The 20,086-nt window shown below is 35.1% G+C and overlaps 4 protein-coding genes across 4 annotated transcripts; 2 read left to right on the top strand and 2 right to left on the bottom strand.

The window, feature by feature from the left end:
- Window positions 1-231: 231 nt before the first annotated feature.
- LOC103948882 (putative HVA22-like protein g) lies at window positions 232-1,957 on the bottom strand. The gene is made up of 5 exons (XM_048568999.1): window positions 1,653-1,957; window positions 1,481-1,537; window positions 1,013-1,076; window positions 661-870; window positions 232-429 (listed from the first exon to the last, which is right to left on the bottom strand). Exons 1-5 carry the CDS (start codon window positions 1,748-1,750, stop codon window positions 232-234), a joined length of 627 nt encoding a protein of 208 aa, XP_048424956.1. The 5' UTR covers window positions 1,751-1,957.
- Window positions 1,958-2,905: 948 nt separating this feature from the next.
- LOC103948881 (agamous-like MADS-box protein AGL62) lies at window positions 2,906-3,659 on the top strand. The gene has a single exon (XM_009359965.2). The coding sequence runs from the start codon at window positions 2,906-2,908 to the stop codon at window positions 3,626-3,628; it is 723 nt and encodes a 240-aa protein (XP_009358240.2). The 3' UTR covers window positions 3,629-3,659.
- A 2,528-nt stretch (window positions 3,660-6,187) lies between these two features.
- Window positions 6,188-15,677, top strand: LOC103948867 (pentatricopeptide repeat-containing protein MRL1, chloroplastic). Its single transcript, XM_009359952.3, has 18 exons — window positions 6,188-7,139; window positions 7,288-7,492; window positions 7,858-7,921; window positions 7,996-8,140; window positions 8,222-8,337; window positions 8,873-9,001; window positions 9,140-9,313; window positions 9,440-9,604; window positions 10,025-10,165; window positions 11,270-11,369; window positions 11,543-11,651; window positions 11,759-11,850; window positions 12,729-12,813; window positions 13,172-13,412; window positions 13,508-13,600; window positions 13,962-14,010; window positions 14,230-14,320; window positions 14,963-15,677. The coding sequence occupies exons 1-18, from the start codon at window positions 6,239-6,241 to the stop codon at window positions 15,192-15,194; spliced, it is 3,132 nt and encodes a 1,043-aa protein (XP_009358227.2). The 5' UTR covers window positions 6,188-6,238; the 3' UTR covers window positions 15,195-15,677.
- A 3,372-nt stretch (window positions 15,678-19,049) lies between these two features.
- On the bottom strand, window positions 19,050-19,611 carry LOC103948866 (auxin-responsive protein SAUR21-like). Its single transcript, XM_009359950.3, has one exon. The coding sequence runs from the start codon at window positions 19,496-19,498 to the stop codon at window positions 19,223-19,225; it is 276 nt and encodes a 91-aa protein (XP_009358225.2). The 5' UTR covers window positions 19,499-19,611; the 3' UTR covers window positions 19,050-19,222.
- Window positions 19,612-20,086: the final 475 nt, after the last annotated feature.

The raw sequence follows: 20,086 nt of genomic DNA, 5'->3' as shown, positions 1-20,086 counted from the left end.
TGCAAATGCTTTTCACAATCTGACACTTTTATGGTTTATACACATACACAGTTTCCGATTAATTTCTTTATATAAAATGTACCTTGGTGATGATAATGTCTATTAATATCATCACCTATACATACAAAAAATGATGCTGTCAATTAGGTACATATTACGTCTACACTTCTATCTTCACACACATCATGTATATGTAAAGGCTGATGCAGACTGGAATATATCCTCCAATGCCTAATTCCCACGTACGCATCGTCTCATCAACTTTCTTAACCATCGTTTGCTGTTGTGGGGAATTGGCATTCCATTTCCAGACGATGTCACTGATTCAGTTGGTTTATCTTCAAATTTGCTTTCTCGCGTTCTTTGGTCTGTTGCTTCAGCTTCAGACTGGCCAGAAGCAATTACTCTTTCAGTACACTCGCCTTGCTTCTGCAGAGACAACAAGATTACATGAAATATCCATATACCTTCACATTATTATATATATATTATTTGGTATAATGTTCATTTGCCACACTGTTTGCAAATGTTCATTTGCCACATTGTTTGCAAATGTTGATTATGTACACGAAATATGTATCTGTGGTCTTTAAACATACATTTTTTCTCTTACAGCAAAACCCTAACAAAACAACACTAGCTAGGGTAACATCTACAAACCTGGTCGCGACGAGGCTGTGACTCCGAATGGGAAGACACATACTGAAAAATCTCAGAAACACCTTTGTGGCCATAGCTCAGAGCCTTTTGGCAACAGTAGTTTGCAATATCCCCAGTCTTAACCCTAAACTCTAATATTTTGCTATCAATCTCTAACTCATGTTGTGAAACAAAATTCCGGAAGAAGTGATTGTAAAGATAGCTCGTTCCCTGCAAAGTTAATTAAAACATTCAGTATTATAAAACTAATTGACAATATGGAGAGTAGTTCAATCTCATCAAAGGCATGTTTCTCATAAAAAAGCATGATTAATTCTACGATAAATTTGAGAGGATTGAGGATGATGCTTACTTTCACTTTAGAAGACCAGAGGTATATTAACAATGCCAATTTGGCTTCACAGTATATTGGTAACCTTAAAAAAAAAAAAAAAACAAAGATGGAGAACAATGAGTCAATAATGGGAAATTAAACGCCTATGGAACACTAAATTCACATCACAAAAACTAGAAAATTATATAATAAAAAAGTTATGTTAAGTTCTTCACCTTAGATAATATCGTATGTATTAAAATATAAAATTATGAGACTTGACTTAACGTGACAATGTAAATAATTATTAGATGAAAAGGCTTAAAATTGAAAAGAATCAATTATGTATATCAAGTCAACACATAGGTTTACTCGCTACATTCATTTTAACTATTCCCCACACGCATTATATGAGATATTAATCTGTACAAAAGTGTACGAAAGTTTCATTGTATGTAACAAAAAATTACTAGAAATATTGCTGAGTTCTGTAAGCAAATTCTTTACCATGCAAATAAGGCATCCCCAATTCTCTCCAATACAGTAAGCATAGCAACTAGTATCCTGCAAAACAAACCCATATCGAAGGAGAAACCCTAATATCAATTAAAAAAAATGAATGATCAAAATAATTTCAAAATATGAAAAGTGATTATCCATGTACATTATGCATACATACCAGTACTGGCACCAAAATACAAGTTGCTCAATATCTGGCTTATTGTTCTCCAGAGTCTTATAGCACTCATACGCCGGGTAAGCGTAACCAAACACCATCCTGTAGTAAACAGAAACAAATTTATATTACTAATTGATTAATTTCCAGGAAACTAAGAACGTACACCTGGGATGGAACAAACCTAAACGGAGTTCATTTGATTACTTACACGAAAACCCTTGGAAGAAAAGATTCCACCATTGTGACTCTGATATCGCATGTACAGATTAATTGGCACCTTCTGTATCTGCATTTGTGTGAAAAAAAGGAAATTACAGCGACGTAAAAGAAGTAATTCGTAAAGAAATTAACCAAATTGAAAACAAGAAGAGGATCAAGACCCTGAAGACTGAAGTGAGTGTGAGTTTCAGAAGGAAAGGTTCGTAGGGGAACGAAAAACCGTCTCATACTTATAGGTCTTGTTCGGTTTGTTTCAAACACGTCGCACGAAAAGGTGCCACGGGCCGAAACGCTGCTACTCAAATTGCAAATTTGAGCAATTGGATCAGATTAGGCTATTACTCAACTTGCAGGCCCAGACAAATTTTAGAAGAATGTGGGCACCCCAAGAGCCATTAGAAAAAGGGCCGGTCCAGGAATCTTAACCCATGTGTTTATAGTGTAAAATTTCGATTTGTTTAAGAGAAATTAATGGTAAAATTTTTAAACAATATTACTTTAATTTTTAATTTTTAATTTATGATGATACAAGCTATAATTTTTAATGAGAAGCTTTTAGATTTAATAACGTATTATTATAACTTCATTATCAATACAAGATAAATATCAATTATAATCCTATTTTGGTGGGTACTAGAAAGCATTATAGCATCTCCAATTATGTTCTCTATTTTATAGCAATTTTTTTTGTTAAAATCATCAAAATTTTCTTTAAGAGCTCTCTAAAAAAGTTGTACTCCAACCATACTCTCTACTGTAAGGAGTCATACTGACTATGAGTCAATAATTAGCCAATAAAAATTAATTATTTATTTACCATCTATGCTAAAAAAAGTGATTCACATTTTTCCCAAACTAGTATCTTAGTAACTAAATACAAATTAAGAAAGAACAATGACAACCAAGACTAATAACTTATTAGGTGGCTAGAGACACCTGTCTCCCTCAGTCCCAAATTCGATGTACCCAAAACACAATAAATACCTCCCTCACTACCACCAACTACACACAACAATCAATTGAGTGTGTTAGCCATGGCTAGGACGAGTAGGGGTCGCCAAAGAGTGCCAATGACAAAGATTACGAATGAGGCTAGTCTCCAAGTCACATTCTCCAAGAGGAGGAATGGCCTTTTCAAAAAGGCCAGTGAGCTCTGCACCCTGTGTGGTGCAGAGATTGCCCTCATGGTCTTCTCACCGGGCAAGAAAGTTTTTTCCTTTGGTCACCCGTGCTTTGAGACGTTGATTGATAGGTTTGAGGGCAGACTCTCACTCGCCCAGCTGACCATGGGTCATGATATGCAACAGATGCTTGAGGCTTACCGAAGCGTGAGTTTGAATGTTTTGAGCCAAGACCTCACAAAGGTGATGGTGCTAGTCGACAACGAAAAAAAGCTCGGGGTCAACATAAGCCAAACAATGAAGGAGAGTATGTCAGAGAACTGGTGGGAGCACCCGCTGGAAGAGATTGAGACCGACAGGCTTGAGTTTTTAAAAACTTATATGGAGGAGCTCGGGTGCAAAGTGAACGAGACTAGAGGCAAAATGCTTTTGCCCCAAGTTTTTGAGACCGCCAATGATAATACTAACTTTTTTGTAGGGAGCTCGTCCTCAAATACTGCTACTGGGCCTTATGATCAGATGATGCAGACTCATGCAAATCAGCCTAGTAGTAGCACTGGAGGTGGGTTAAATGAAAACACTTCTACTTGGCCTTTCAGTGCTTGGAACCCTAGTCTTGGTGGAGGGTTTCTCTAAAGAACAGCAATCATTTTACAGTTCTTGCAATTAATTAAAAAAGTTAGTTATCGTGTGACAATAATAACGGTTTTGCAGTTTCTGCAATTAATTATAAAAAAGTTTCTAACGTGGCTTCTATCATGTGATAGTAGCAATCGTTTTGCAGATACTGCAATTAATTATTAAGTTATTAATTATATCTTCTTAGTCTCATGTGCTTACGGGTTGATATACACATACGTAATTTTTTTTGTTTTCTTTATTGAATAATAAAAACCATATTCTTGAAATCGCGTAAATAGTGAGAAAAAGTGACAAAATAAACTAGTCTTCAAATAAAATAAGAGCACATTTCTTTCAGTATAACCAATACACAACAAAAAAAATTATAATTTTCCTCAACAATATAACAAGAAAAGGTTAGTAAAAAATGGCTAAGGAGGGTGAGGAGGATGAGGAGGATGAGTTTATTAGCTATCCTGATCCTGCTACAGAATAAGGAGGATGAGTTTATTTAAAGACCTTCTCCAAATGGATGTTTCTCTGTTAAATCAAATTGATAAGGATCGCAGTGCACCTTTCAAAGACTTGCTACACAAAGTATGGAAACTTAATATACTACATAAATTTAAATTTTCTACTTGGTTAGTTATAAGAAATAGACTTTCTACAAACAAAAGCTTAGGTAAACACAACCCTAATGGTCAAACTCTTTGCCCCTTATGTAAGAATGCAAAGGAATACCAGTTGCACCGTTTTGTTTATTGTGCCCAAGCTTAAGAAGTTTGGAAATTATGTATTAATTTGTTTCATTCATCCTCAATTACAAGCATTTAAGGACTGGTTAAATAGGCTTTCAGACTTAGATAATGATGATCTTTCTAATCTTAGTAAGTTGTAATTCTTTGTTGTCAAATGTGGAATGATAGCCTCATCCGACTCGTAGTCCAAGGACGAATGCTACACTTGGCAAGGATTTCTAGAATGCAAAATTGAAACAGAAGCCCAACAAGCCGGAAAATGTTGCCAACCCTATCACATGGAAAGCTCTCGCAGAAGGTTTCTACAATCTCAATTTTGATGGTTCGTTGGAGTGAAATTCAGCTGCAGTGGTTTTATCATTATAATTACTGGTTTGGTATTGCGGTGCTTTTAGGTATATAAAAAAGCTAAGCTTAAAAAGGTGTTTGGTAAACACTTAAAAACAGCTTATTTTCACAGTTTTGGATGAAAAAAAAGCTGAAAACGTGAAGTAGCATAAATGTTGGATTATATGTTGAATGTTGGATTATGATTTCTTGTTAAACGTTAGATTATGATTTTTTGTTAAACGTTGGATTATATGTTTAAGATAAAGTTTATAAATATTTTTCTTTTAAAAAGAAAGTATATATAGTAATTCATCTTTATTTGTTAAGAAAATTAAATTAATGGCATATCTAATATCATACCCTTTTTACTCATTTCACATAATTACAATTGTTTTACATAAAAGTTTACCAAATACTATAATACTGTTTTTTTTCTTTCCAAAAGCACTTTTACAAAAAAAAGTTTACCAAACACTCTACTGCTTTATTTCACAACTGATTATTCTCACAGCACAATAAAAAGAGTTTTTTTTTAAAGCACATCAATACCAAACTAGTCCTAAATCATTAGCCTGCCTTTGCTGGTTCTCGTCATCTTGGACCTAATATTATTTCCATGGCAGAAGCATTGGCTTTTCGAGATGCTCTGAATTTAGCAGAACATCGTCAGCTCAAGAAGATCATAGTGGAAGGAGACTCGAAGATGGTCAATGATGTCGCCTCTGAAAAGTTTGTAGTGCCTTGGAGAATTAGAACCATTGTTGATGATATAAAATAGCTTGTTTCCTCGTTTGAATCGCTTGAGTGGAACCACGTTTATAGGAAATCAAACTTTACCATAGATGCCATTACTTCTATCAAGCATAAATGTAATAATCTTTATATTTGGGACGGGTATGTTCTTCCCCAAGCTAAAACACTCTTTTGTATGACTCTCGAAGTCTTGGATGTTACCGAAGTATCTTTTTACATTAATTTTACCATTCATCTAGAAAAAAAAAAGAAAACTAATGAAAAGAACTTGAAAATTTTGAGTTTTAACAATAAAAACAAAATAAAAGGTAAATTGAATAGTACCAGGATTGAATTTTTAATATAAAAATATGATTTTTCGTTAAAGTAAACAGAACCGAAGACTTCTAGTTAAAGTTCAAAAAAAAAAAAAAAAAAAAAAAAAAGATGGCTACAAAAATTGATATCGGACTGGATATTTTTGGGCCTACAAAAGAATTGCTTTATCTTGGGCCGCAGTCCAAAAATAAGAATTCAATGCATCGGCGGCAAAGACGGCAGGTGACGACAGCCCGCAAACCAAAAACAATTCATAGCCAACAGAATGCAGAATAATAAAAGCCAAACCGGAACCAGGAATTTTGCCACGTCAGCAGCAAATGGATGAGCAACAAAAATAACGGATTAAATTAAAAGCAAAGGCAGTTGGTTAGTTTCTCTTCAGTCCTCTCCTCACTCACCATTTCTGATAGCTTCTTCCTCCGCTCTTCTTCTTCTTCTCTCTCTCTCTCTCTCTCTCTAGGAGATGAGCTTCTCCGCGAAGCCTCAAACCCTAACCCTCATCTCATGCACTCCTCTCTCTTCTTCTTCCTCTTCCCATCGCCGATCGATTCGTAGAGACTTTCTCGGCTGCGGCCAGAGCCTCCGCCCGCTCGCCGGCGGTCTCCGCTCCCACAGAGAACGCAGGAGCTTGGACGGAGGTCACCGCACTCCTCCCTCGAAGTTTCTCATCAGAGCTTCTCTGGATTCGCATTCCCTCCTCGTCGTGGTCGCCGTCGTCACCTTCTCTGCTGCCTCCGTCGTCTACTTCAATCGCTCCGTCAAGCCCCGGAAGAATTTTGATGTTGGGGGCAGAGAGATTAGGGAGGTTAACGGTAAAGCTCCGATTGAAGAGAATCAGATTCTTGGTTTTGATGGTTTGAGCGGCAAAGTTGAAGAAATTGAGACGCCGGCGCCGACGCCGGTGCTGCAATTTCACAATTCAGCGCAGGAGTCGCTTTCTCCTTTGGTGTTCGAATCAACCGCGGTGTTTGAACCGCTTCGTTTCTCTGCAGAGTTGGCACAGCTGCAGCAACAGGAACGGTCTGAATGTGTTGATTACGACCCAATTTCTGAGGAGTTCTCCAAATTAGTAGGCGAATCTAATTTCGGCGTGGCTTTGGAGGCTGATTCTGTGAGTGATGAGGAAACCGATGAAGGCGATGAAGAAGATGAAGTGGATGAAGTCAGTGAAGTGGGTGAAGCTACTGGATTTCCTTTGCTTCATAGAGAATCAGTGAGGGAAGAGCTTCACATGTTTTATGAGGGAAACAAGTCTGAGACAAAATCAGAAGCAAGCATGAATGGTAAAAAATTATCTTCATTTTTACGAAACAGCACTATGACAGGGGCCGGTTTACTGCCACAAGTTTCCGATCACACTACAGGTAATGCCATTGCCAGAAGAAAACGACCATATTTTGATATCTATATGGTAATTTGAACAAGTAAATTTTTTGGATTAATTTGCGGAAGTCTTAGAAATTTGAGTTTTTTTCCCATTTTACTGACTTTATAAAAAGGGTATTTGTTCAGAGTCTATGGAAGGAAAGATAGATAGTGCTAGTTATAAAGGAGTTCACAGCAGAAAGGACTTGGGAAATGGCAGTGGATATTCAAGCGACCAAGAAGTAAGACATTCGGCTACCCAGATTCCCCACCCAAATGGTATTCTTACAAATGACAGAGATATTCTATCAGAGCAATTAGGTGCCTACCATCGTTTGCTTAAGGATGGGAGGTACATGTTATCTTTCACAAGCTTAATTTCAACTTACGAATTTGTAAGAATGGTTTTGGATTTTTATAGTAACTTTACATTGGTTGAACAACAATAAAATTACTGAGTGTAATGTATTTGAAATGACTAAATATAACCAATGTGAATTTTCGTAATTTTTTGGTTATACCCCTCAATAACACAGTTCTTTGCGTTTTAAACATCCTTATGAACTTTAGATATTAACTTACTGAAATCCCTAGATATGAATTCTCAGATCCCAAATAGAGTTATTTTGACATAGATTCTTGATTGTCCATATAAGTTTGTCTGTTTTCCATGTATCTTATCTAAAAGCTGATCGTTGAATAATACGGGCTTTTTAGGTTAGCCGACTCTCTAAAGTTGCTTGAAGATTTGCAAAGAAGGGGTTTGTTGGATATGAATAAGGTAAGGATGTAATCAGTTAATGATTCGTTCTTGTCTGTTCATTTTCTATATTTTATTGAGTTTTCTTGCATCAGGTTTATCATGCAAGGTTTTTTGAAAACTGCAAATCGAAAAAGGCTGTTGATGAAGCTTTTCGTTTCATTGAACTGATTCCAAATCCAACATTGAGTACATACAATATGCTCATGACTGTCTGTGCAAGTTCTCAAGATTCAGAGGGTAAATTTTTTTATACACTATATCAGAGCTATTAATCGTTTAGCGTAAAGTCAGTTCATGATATCTTTGTTGTGGTTTTAGGAGCTTTCCAAGTTGTGAGACTTGCTCGGGAGGCTGGACTGAAGCCCGACTGCAAACTTTACACCACTCTGATATCAACATGCGGTAAAAGTGGAAAAGTGTACACGATGTTTGATGTATGATATCTTCCATTCTGTTTGTATTTTTAGATTGTTTGAATCTCTAACCGAAGTTTTCTCAAACAAAGTATTATCTCTTATAGTCCCAAATTCCCAATTACTGCCAGGGCTGGCAAGTTCTCCTTGTTTGGCTTGTTTTATAATTTATATGGAGAAGGAATTTCTGATCCTCAGAATTTTTCTACTTGCAAAAATTGAAGCTGATATGCCCAGTCCTTTAAGTGAAGACCATCAAGTTGACTTTCTGTTAGTAATACCTGAAGATCGATATAAATTGATTCTCATCTATGCCTCAATTGGAATTCTAGTATCAGCTGTTATTTTTTTTTGAAGCTTTAAATTTGATTTCACTTAAACTAAGTATTGATATTTTCACTATGTTTTCCATTTATGACTTTTGTAATTAATGAATGCCCAGTTGGTAAATGGTTGTCTTCTTTTTACTATACGTCTTGAACAGAACCTCTGCATAGGCGTCTTGCTCTGAGTTTCCCATGGTATTTCAACTACATGTTTTTTTTTCTCTTCCTAGGTCTTCCATGAGATGGTCAATGCTGGAGTAGAGCCAAACGTTCACACATATGGGGCACTGATTGATGGTTGTGGCCGAGCTGGGGAAGTGGCCAAGGCATTTGGTGCTTATGGGATAATGAGGTCTAAGGTACCCTGAGACGCTTTACAATCTCAATCTCTAGTTACTAATATTACTCCATCAACCTCTTGATTTCTGTGAAAGGGTATGGTTTCCTGTTTCTTCCTGCATAAAGTTTTCATGCTGATAAAATGTTACATGCAGTAGAAAGTGAAGCCAGACCGAGTTGTATTCAATGCGCTTATTACTGCATGTGGTCAATCAGGAGCAGTTGATCGTGCCTTTGATGTTTTAGGAGAAATGCTGGCAGAAACACAACCCATAGAACCTGATCACACTACCGTCGGTGCTCTAATAAAGGCATGCGCAAATGCTGGTCAGGTAAGGTTTATCATTTTCTTACAAAAATTGCAGGGTCAATTTCTTGAAATTTATGGTGCATGCAGTGTTTCTACTTCCATGTTATTTCTTTTATGTTTAATCAATTTAGATTGATCATTCTTGTAGGTTGATCGGGCACGAGAAGTATATAAGTTGGTCCATAAATATAAGATAAGGGGCTCCTCTGAGGTTTACACCATAGCTGTTAATTCTTGCAGCCAGACAGGCGATTGGGAATTTGCTTGCAGTGTGTATAGTGACATGACTAGTAAAGGCGTGGTCCCTGATGAGGTATTTTTTTTCAGCATTAGATCTTTCCCATGTCATGTTGACTTGAGCAATAAATTTTAGTTGAAATTGTCTCAACACTGGTCGACTTGTTTTAGAATCTAGTTGTCACTAAATTTATTTGGTCTACATAAGATATGGAATCAAAATGGTCTGTAGAAGAAGTGGAAAATACAGATGAATTCCATTTCAATCAATTATTCTGAGCGTGTTAAGGAGATTTTTTTTTATTGGTTTAGAGAGGTAGGAAATCACATGGGTCTTTAGGAGGGGAAGTTACAGCTGTGTTCTCCTTCAGTCTATCCTTGATTGTGTTTAGGAGGAAGGAAACAGATTCTAATGTGTTATGTGATCTTTTTATTCAGTCATACGAGATTTACTTTTCCGATACAATTCTTCCATAAGCTTTTGGACTTCATGCAGATGTTTCTCAGTGCACTAATAGATGTTGCTGGGCATGCTGGAAAGCTAGATGCTGCCTTTGGTATCCTACACGAAGCTAGAAATCGGGGAATACAAGTTGGAACTGTATCTTACAGCTCATTGATGGGTGCCTGTAGCAATGTATGTCTTACATAGGCATTTCTGTGGTAAATTAATTAATTTTTTTATTTTAAATAGTTAGGCGTAATTTGTTCATAGGTAAGTTAATATGGTCCAAACATGCAAACTGAAAATGAATAGAAATTCAAACCTATTTAATAAAATCTCAAAATCAAGAAAACCAGACTGAATTTTGTGCTATGTTTTTCATTTTGTATTGAATAAATTAATATTTATATGTATAGTGTGTTTTCATACCTTCCATACCAAGTTCAAAGGCGAAGGCCTTTTATTTGAATTTCTCCCCATTGGTTCAGCTTGTGTAAATCTGAGGAGAGTGTTAATCATGTTTTTCTCCATTGTTCTTACTCAATATAGTTGTGGTGGAAATTGTTTCAGGAAGTTAGAGCTAGTTGGGTCATTCCAAAGGGTTGTTTCGAGCTTCTAAGCACCAAGTTTGAGGCTTTAGGAAAGGGGAGGAAAGCTAAAGCTTTGTGGGGCTGTTTGGTGTTGGCAGTTTTTTGGAACATTTGGTTGGAGCGAAGAGTTTTTGAGGATTATAAAGGAGTTGGGGTAGCATAACTATGGGGTAGAGTAAGATACTGGCCATCAGTTTCAAATGAGTTCAGGAATTATTCTTTTTTCTCGTATAGTGTGGGATATGTTAGCAGCCGTAAAATGATTTTGGTTGAGTTTATGTTACTTGATAATAGATCTTCTTGAGAGGTCTTAGCTAGTGTGGATTTCTTATCCGCTATTTTGTAATTCATGTTATTTTTTAATAAAGTGTTGTCGTTTCTTGTCAAAAAAAAAAAAACCCCTCAGTATTTTGTGTCCAAGTATTTGTCATTAAGAATGCTCCATAGTAGCTTCTAACGATTTCTTCGTTGTTTTTCAACCCAATACAATTGTAACATACTGTTTGAAATGTCACTTCTGCATGGTGCTGAAGTGGCTTAGAGGTCTAGGTAAACCATACACGGAGAGTAATTGTGCAATCAGGTGACGAGGAGAAAAAATCTTGGGATTAACTTCCATACTTATTTCCATTTCATGTAGACCTTTTTTAATGCAGCTAAACATTCTTTAATTATAATTATAACACATTTCCTGTTTTTGTTTCAGGCTAAAAACTGGCAGAAAGCACTGGAGCTCTATGAGTATCTCAAGTACACCAAAATTGAGCAATCTGTTTCAACAGTCAATGCTTCAATCACTGCCTTGTGTAAGTCTCTACATGTTTCCGTATTGTCTTTCCAAAATAATGTGGGAATAGGTAGGATAACGTTTCCTTCTGTTTTGTGAAATCCTTAATTGCCACATTTTCTGAGGCATTTATGTAGAATACGTCTCTGTGCGTTGGCAAACTTAATTGAGATGCCAATATTCACACTTTAGGTGACGGGGATCAACTACAGAAGGCTATGGAAGTTCTATCGCAAATGAAGGGATTAGGATTGCGTCCAAACAGCATAACATACTCCATACTTGTGGTGGCAAGTGAAAAGTGAGTCTTCTAGAGTTGATGTAGTGCTTATGATAATTACTGGTTTGTATGTCATTTCTAATGGAAATGCAAATGTGCACCTGTTTTTCTGTGCACCCTGTTTGTAGAAAGGATGACCTAGAATCTGGCCAAATGCTCCTTTCTCAAGCCGAAAAGGATGGGGTTGCTCCAAACCTTGTCATGTGTAGATGCATTATTGGTGAGTTTTATACAGTAGTTACTGAATTCTTTGTCCTTTTGGGTTTGGCTTCTGAATGAATATAAATTCATTTTCCCCACATTGATTTGCAAACTGATACTCCATTGTAATAAGGGAATAACTTTGAAAGAAGATGCCAAAATAGTCATCTATTATAACCTTCAATAGAACTTTTAACGCTTTACCGAACTTATGTTTGTTTTGTTCACGAGATGCCTAGTCTTGCCAACAAATCACCAGCTTGAATTCCTACTATTGTGATGTCTCAAATTCATTTTCTAATCCTAGCCATCTTTAAAGTTAATCTCTACTATATTTAGGTTGTATTATTTTCCCTATTTGATGTGCATAGATACCAATTTAAGCTAATATTAGTTATGAGATGGTGTTTGGTTGAGCCTTTCTTGTTGTGTTAGTGATCTGGTAAAAATATGTAACCCTCTTACTGAGACTTGACTTATGTCGGTATTGTGAACTGGTTTACTTCAATGTTTTTCCCATAACAAGTTTCTCTTTGTAAGAAAGTTCAAAATGAGATGATCTCTAAAGCGATGTTCATTTAGATGCGAAGAGAAGAAAAAGAAAAAGTACAACTTGAAAATTATAATCCGTAATCATTACTGAGATAAAATATATGCACAGATATAATTACGATTAATTATAGCATTGTTAGGTAGTGGAGATACGTATGAGTTATAGATAGGGTATGCATCTCCTTTTCCAATTGCTTTGATTCTGTGCTATTCTTTGATCTTTAAGGAATGATGAATTGGACAGTTGCACTGTTTGTTGTTCAAACATTCATTTGTTTAATTTCTAATTTACGTTGCATGTGTATTGTCTTTTACACCTTTATATAACCTTTCATCTCTTTGAAGGCATGTGCTTACGGAGATCTGAGAAGGCATGTGCACTTGGTGAACCTGCTTTGTCGGTTGATCGGCCTCAAGTTGATAGTGAATGGTATTTGACACTGACTTATGTGATGGTTGTAAGACTTTTGGTTGTTGGAGCTTAGAAAAGTAAAATAATGTATTTGGAAGGTGTTCTCCAGTTGTTTGGTATGCATGAAAATAAAAACACTTAACGGCAAAAGCTATATTACTGATCTTCAGACTGTCACTTCTATACTCGTATGTAATGGTATACCTTTATAAAGAGGTTTGTGATCCCTAAGCAGAAAAGGGGGGAAGGAGAATAAGAACTAGTATCTCTGTGTTTGTCCTAAAAGTTCTACGTACCAAATAAAAAATCATAATTTATGTTTATAGGCTAAAATCAGTCGTCTGACCAGTTTCTATATATTGCATTGTTTCTATAGGGCATCTTTGGCCTTAATGGTCTACCGCAAAACTATTGTAGCTGGTAATGTTCCCACCATTGAAGTTATATCACAAGTTTTGGGATGCTTGCAGCTCCCTTACGATGCGTCATTCAAGAATAGGCTTATAGAGAATCTTGGTGTATCTGCCGACACATCAAGACCTTCAAGACCTTCAAACCTTTGTTCATTGATAGATGGGTTTGGTGAATATGACCCTCGTGCATTCTCATTACTTGAGGTCAGTTGGAAGTTAAAATTTTCAGTGCGTTTCTTGAACTCTTGAGTTATTGCAAAACTAAATGTAAAACTTTTCATAATGTTCCGTACTTGAAGGAAGCTGCTTCACTTGGAATTGTTCCATGTGTATCCTTCAAAGCAAGTCCTGTTGTTATTGACGCAAGGAAGTTGCAAATGCATACTGCGGAGGTGAGTTCTCCCATTAGTTTCCATGCAACTTTCTCTTAACTGCGAAGGTAACAGTTTGTGTTTTGTGATATTTCTGAAGACTCCTCAGAGAAAGTTATGTTAAGGGTTGACCTTTCACTCAGTAAACAGGCCTTTCTTTACATGTTTTCTGGATTCTCTTTTTAATCTTTGGCTTTTCTAGGAATCTATATTTTCAGTTTCCTTTAAGATTTCTGAATTTGATAGCTTGTCTTTAGTAACATAAACATAGCTATCTGACGAGTATGTCAGTGAGATGAAAGAGTGAGAGAGACCCAGACCTCCCTAAAAAAGGACAAGTGATGCGTGAATTACTCATGAAATCATGTTTCAAACTTGGCAGGTTTACATCTTGACCGTTTTGAGAGGTCTCAGACATCGACTTGCTGCTGGTAATAGAAACTACATATCTTTCTGCTTGTTTGAGGAAAAAAAAAAAAAACGATAATTGACTTTTGACTTTCAAGTCAGTTCAGTGCCAAGAACATTGAATTGAAAGAAATTGTGAAAATTAAGATTTCAGAGAACGGAAATTTAAGATAAAAAGGTGAGCCTTTCTTTTGTATGAAGCCGAAATCTTAATTGCACCCTTACTGTGGTATATCTTGCAGGTGCAAAGTTACCCAACATGACCATTTTACTGCCTGTAGAGAAGACACAAATTGTGTCTACTAAAGGGAAGACAATCAACATTGCCGGAAGGTGAAAATTATTACTTAAACAGTTATAGCATGCAATCAAATGAGCCTTTATGCAACTTCTATTTTATTAGTCTGACAGCATGTAAGTCTAGTAAGATGAATTTACGCCACACTGATAAGTGCACGCTAGTAACCAAGATAAGAAAAAGCGCCTTTAAGATGACAACATATATACATAATTTGTAGCTATTTGTTTTGAAGATCAAATCATCGAATACATGGCTAATGAGTAATGACTACTCTCTAGGCTTTTCAAAATAGAAAAATAAATAAGCACAACAACTAAACCTACATGTATCAAATTCTGCTACACAAGTACGGAAGTCTTCAATCGTGTTGAATACCAAATTATCAGCTACCTAATGCTATATAACATTTATTCGGATTTCCATTTTCGAGACATGCTCACAGATAGACTTCACTAATCCTTCTCAAAGGTCAAGCTTTATGTTAAACAGTCGATCAAACCAGGTTTCAGGTCCAAGTGAATGATTCCCTAGGTCGATTTATAGGAAACGTTTTTTTGGGGTAACATATGTACTAAAACTGCATGCACATCATCTGAACTCGCCCAAAATTCATGGATTCTCAGGGAAGTGTATATTGTTTATATTATTAATGTGAAGACCACTTTGTTTGACAGGATTGGGCAGTCAGTTGCAGCATTATTAAGAAGGCTTGGGTTACCGTACCAAGGAAATGAATCACATGGAAAAATTAAAATCAGTGGGTTAGCCATGAAAAGATGGTTTGAACCAAAGCTTGCTTCTTTCACTGGAAAACCAGGAGAATTTGGCTCCTCGCAGTTACAGCTGGGGAAGGGAATCACACACCAGCAGCGGGACATTCGAACTGGCAATCTGTCCTTGGAGTAAAGGGGGCATAACTTAAGTAGACATTTTAGAAGCATCTAATCCAGTTTTCCTAACCTCGGCTGATGCTCTATAGTACACATGCATACCTTCCGGCAACCCCAATCTTATAAATTCCTTCAAACTTGGGACACAGGATTTGGAAGCTTCTTTCTTGCATAGAGTTTGTAGAAGAGTAACGGGAGTTTTTAGAGTGAGCAGAGTGACAGCCGAGGAGTAATGGAGCGCAAAGAACATGAGGTTGCAAAGGGAGAGAGGTGTAACGTACACAGGTCATCATTCCAGTGTCTTTGTGGTACCTTGGAGTTGGAAATTGGTGATGACCCCTTCAAAAATGTATGCTTTAAGACAATAAAAAGTGAGGGAAAACAGCAGTACAGAGTTGTACTTGTGTGTTCATTACCATCACGGAAGTTGAAATGTATGCTTATGACAGTGTCAACCTTGTTTATATTTATATATACCATTATAGAGTTATCCCTCCCTCTCTCTCTCTCTCTCTCTCTCTCTCTACTTTGTTTGATATACAATTGTAATAGAAAGACAAGAAAACCGATTTATGTGACTCTTAAACTCAAAATAAAATATTTTTCTTTTCGACAAACGATTTTTGTTTTTTTTTTTTAACAAACGATATTATTTACACTAAGCGGAAGCTGATTGAGTATAGCCTCACGATAAACTAGCAAGAATGTGGTTCAAATTCGCTTTTGGCAAAATTGAATCTAATACCTCTCATTTACAAGTGAATAAGAATATCATTAGACCGTGAAAACAATGATGTTAAATTAGTACGCAATTCAGTTTTGATCTGCAATTGTAATTGAAACTGAAAGATAAGAAACCAGTTTCAATTAGAAATTATTGGATTAAAAAATTAATTAAAATATTTAATCAATTATCATGGAGGTTAAATGTCAAATGGGCTTCGAAATAGTTTCGGGTTTTAGCTGAGCCCATTAAGCCAAACCCACTTATAACAAGAAGTCAACAAGTTACTTCTGTTGACACAAGGCCTAAAAGGCCATAGCAACCACATGGTACGTTTTAGCCAGGGTGTTGTTTTGTTTTTTTGTTTTTTTTGAAAACTGCCAGGGTTTTGTTTGGTGTGATACAAAGCTCTATAGAGTCTACTCTTGCCTCACTCTCTCGTTAAGCGTTATGACTGAACCTCTTAGAGAAGTAATGTGATTACGATTGTACCAAATCCAACCCAAGATAAACAATGTACCATTACTTGAACACTTTGCAAAAACTTGATTAGAATAATGCTGGCATTCCTTACACTGTGTCAAATATATGAATGGGTCATCGCTAATATGTGATTTGATACTTACAATGTTGATTTATTTGATACATCTGAATAACTAAATGATCTGCAATTCGATTGGTTTTTTGTAGGAATGATTTTCAAATGAAGATTAAGACAATGAATGATTCCGATTATGAACTTTCTAAAGTGAAAATATGTTATTTGCAAGTCGAAGAATGAGTTCATCTCCAAAAGAGAATACAAGTATTATTCATCGAATGCAATGTGGATTCAAGAGTTACCTCTATTGAGTCACTTAGTACTACGGTCTAGCGGTATTCATCTTCATTTGTAAGTGAGAGGTCTTAGGTTCGATTTCTCGTCAAAAGCGAATTTGAACCACATTATTACTAGTCCATTATGAGGCTTATCCTATTTCCTCACCCTTTTAGTATAGATAACATCGTTTATTAAAAAAAAAAAAAAAGGGGTTACCTCTATTAAGGGTCCCTAAAAATAAACAAATACATTTGCCCTTAACCTCTTGTGCTGCCCCCACATGTTCCATTGCTGAGTATCAAATTGAAGAAAATGTGAGGCTGCTGAAAGCACGTTCCTAACTAAATTCAAGAGCAGCCTGCATGGACCGAATAAAAGAAAACAAAACCATGTGATGCTATTGTGCTAAAGAAACGGAGGCAATACATAATTAAGCTGTTGGTGCAACATTTCAACAATATGGATATTCTAGTTATAGACCATCGATCTCCTGGAAATATAATATATATATATATATATATATATAGGGAAGTATTATTGACATTTAAAAAATTTCATTCTACAATTCTCACAAGTGTATTTTTCTTTCTAAATATAGAAAGTTTGGAGTGTAAATGAGAAATTTGGAGTGCCAATAACAATTCCCTATATATATATATGTATGTATGTATGTATGTATGTATAATTAGTAAGGTAACACGGCATCAACAAATTAAGTTAATACATTGTAAGGTAATGCCGCATTAACTAGTCGTTTGAGTCCATTCTACAATATAATTTTATGATCCATACTGTTTATTTTAAGTTATCAATAAAATATCATTCTTGCAAAAATTCACTCAAATCCAAGCGGTTTAGCCAATATTTGATTTATTATTATAAATATTTCCTTGCAAAAATTTATCAATATTGTGTTCATTTATTCAACTGAAAATATGACTTTAGCCCCTGAAACTCAAGTTTCTTTACATAAAACCCGACATAGTCTTTTTATCTGAATAAAACCCAATGACTAGGCTCCACATAAGTAAATTCATTAATTTTGTTTGCCTTTACACATTTTTCATTTTTTAGATACCTAAAATACCCCTAATTACCGTTTTGATGTAGACATTTAATTCTATGCATATTTGAAGGCAGAAATTAATAAAAAGAAATGTATTAATGAAGTCGCTATCATTTCAACTCTTGCATTATTGTATGTCGTCTTCTTGACATTAATAAAGTCGCTATCATTTCAACTCAAAAAAAAAAATAAATAAATAAATTATAGAATAAAAAATGTTATTTGATTCAAAATAAATTTATCTATATTTTATATGATAATATAGGTAAATTTTTCCACACATATATATTAGTAGTAAAATATGCCCAATATATATAATAATGCATGAAAATAATTCACCAACAAATAAAGAAAATTTGATTAAAAATTAATATATCTATTGCTTTTTGTTTATGAATTTCAATTCTTTTTTTATATTACAAACATAATGTACCTACAATATAATTTACCTATTGTTTAATCTTATAAGCAAATAATGTATCTACTATTTTATTTTATTTATTTATTTATTTATTTTTGTTTTTGTCGAATATGTACTGTTTTATTTTAATGGAGATAATTTGTCTTGGTTTAATTTTTACGAAATTATTTATGCACTGTTTAACTTTCCCAAAATAATGGAACTACTATTTTAATTTACCTACAAAATAAATACTATTTGATTCAAAATTAATTTACTTATATTTTAAATATAAATATAGATAAATTATTTTTAACAAGCATATATGATAACAAACAAAAAATGCCTAATGTATGTAATAATCTAGGTAAAATAATTTACCTACAACATAAAAGAACATTAATTGGTTTTTTGTTGTTTTATAAAACAATATTATTATTTGATGCAAAATAACTGATTGTACAAAGGATTTTTCTTTCCAAACGAAAAATGTGCCCATAAATTGTTTATCAACATAGCTAAATTTATATATATATATATATATATATATATATTCCTAATATTTATCATACAAGAAAGGTAAAATTTTCATATGGGGTTAATTGCTAATCATAATTAGGGTGGGTAATAATATTTATTGACATAACTAGAGTTTTGTGGCATAAGTTGTAAATATGTGATGATAATTGGTTACATATTTGTCTACATGGTACTCCATTTGAAATTTAGGTTTTATTTGGAAGTTTAATATTATGTGGGTTTTTGCTTGGAAAATAAGAGTTTCAAGGGCCTTTTTCTAAAGAACCCCATTATATTAGCATACTAACTTATTAGCGCCGTATTATATATACTTTGAATTGCACAAAGTTAAATTAAATACATGTAAGTATTGTAGTTAAATCCTAAAATTAATTAACAAGGATCTCAGTCACCAAATCATAATTCAATTCGAACTTTCCCTCCTAGCTACTAAATACATGTACAAAAATCTTATATGAGGTCTCCACCATTCCGAAGTCTACCAAAATTCTCCATCATCTTTGTAATCTGGCAATTCCCAGCTCGTAAATGAGACTAATGAAAGTCTCTTCTTTGCATGGAATTGTTAGACCCCCCATTGGATGGTTGAAGCCAAACTCTTCTTCTGCGCTCTTAAGCAGGACCTTAAACGAAGGATGGTTCAAGTAAGCCACTGGAACCACATACCTCTTCTTTCCAAATTCTCCAACATAAACTGCAACATGGCCTTTCGGGACTTCATGAGATGACGACCAAGACTGCAGTTTGAGAATGTGCTTCATCATACCCATGATATATGAAACCCTAAAACGACTTGAAAATTTACAGTTGAACTTGGAATGATGGGGTTTTCTAGCTAAATTTGCTTAATACAAAAGCTGTTTTTTTCCTTAGCTGCTTGTTATAGAAGCTATAGTAGTAGTGTGAAACCCAAATGTTTGTGCCTCTATTTATAGAGTCGTCAAATTTTTGAGTAAGTTGGAGTATGAGGTCAGGGATCAAAGACTGTCACATGGGTTTGCTCATCTTGGCCTATCTAACCGACTTTAAATATGCAGAAAAGCCCTACTTGTTCGTCTGAATATCCTTACATTATGTAATGGTCCAAATAATAAAGAAAAACTCATGGCTGCTGCCACTGCCACTGTCCACAAATAGGTCCATATGTCACGTAACTTTAATGCGTATCAAAACCAGGGATGCCCTACGCCGGAAACCATGGAATTGGAAAGCAACTCGGCATTCAGCAACATCCATGTGAATGTTATTTTGAAAAAGAAAAATAATATAAACTGCAGCTTATATTTGATGAAATGTGCTCACTTTTACTAGTTGTGTTACGATTTCGGAGTTTTGTTCACAATTGAAACAATCATGGT

Source organism: the organism of the source record quoted next, unplaced genomic scaffold (genome assembly GCF_019419815.1).
Source record: "Pyrus x bretschneideri cultivar Hongxiangsu unplaced genomic scaffold, Pyrus_bretschneideri_v1 Contig10, whole genome shotgun sequence".
NCBI lineage: Eukaryota > Viridiplantae > Streptophyta > Magnoliopsida > Rosales > Rosaceae > Pyrus > Pyrus x bretschneideri.
The sequence above is the reverse complement of the archived record's forward strand: the minus strand, read 5'-3'. Positions and strand labels throughout refer to the sequence as shown.

Coding starts and splice junctions, on each gene's coding strand:
- LOC103948882 (XM_048568999.1), bottom strand. CDS start 1,750: ATGGTGTTTGGTTACGCTTACCCGGCGTATGAGTGCTATAAGACTCTG. Junction 1,077..1,480: donor GGGGATGCCTTATTTGCATG/GTAAAGAATTTG, acceptor TTTTTTTTTAAG/GTTACCAATATACTGTGAAG. Junction 430..660: donor CACAGCCTCGTCGCGACCAG/GTTTGTAGATGT, acceptor TTGTCTCTGCAG/AAGCAAGGCGAGTGTACTGA.
- LOC103948881 (XM_009359965.2), top strand. CDS start 2,906: ATGGCTAGGACGAGTAGGGGTCGCCAAAGAGTGCCAATGACAAAGATT.
- LOC103948867 (XM_009359952.3), top strand. CDS start 6,239: ATGAGCTTCTCCGCGAAGCCTCAAACCCTAACCCTCATCTCATGCACT. Junction 8,338..8,872: donor AAGTGTACACGATGTTTGAT/GTATGATATCTT, acceptor TTCTCTTCCTAG/GTCTTCCATGAGATGGTCAA. Junction 14,011..14,229: donor CAGACATCGACTTGCTGCTG/GTAATAGAAACT, acceptor TATATCTTGCAG/GTGCAAAGTTACCCAACATG.
- LOC103948866 (XM_009359950.3), bottom strand. CDS start 19,498: ATGGGTATGATGAAGCACATTCTCAAACTGCAGTCTTGGTCGTCATCT.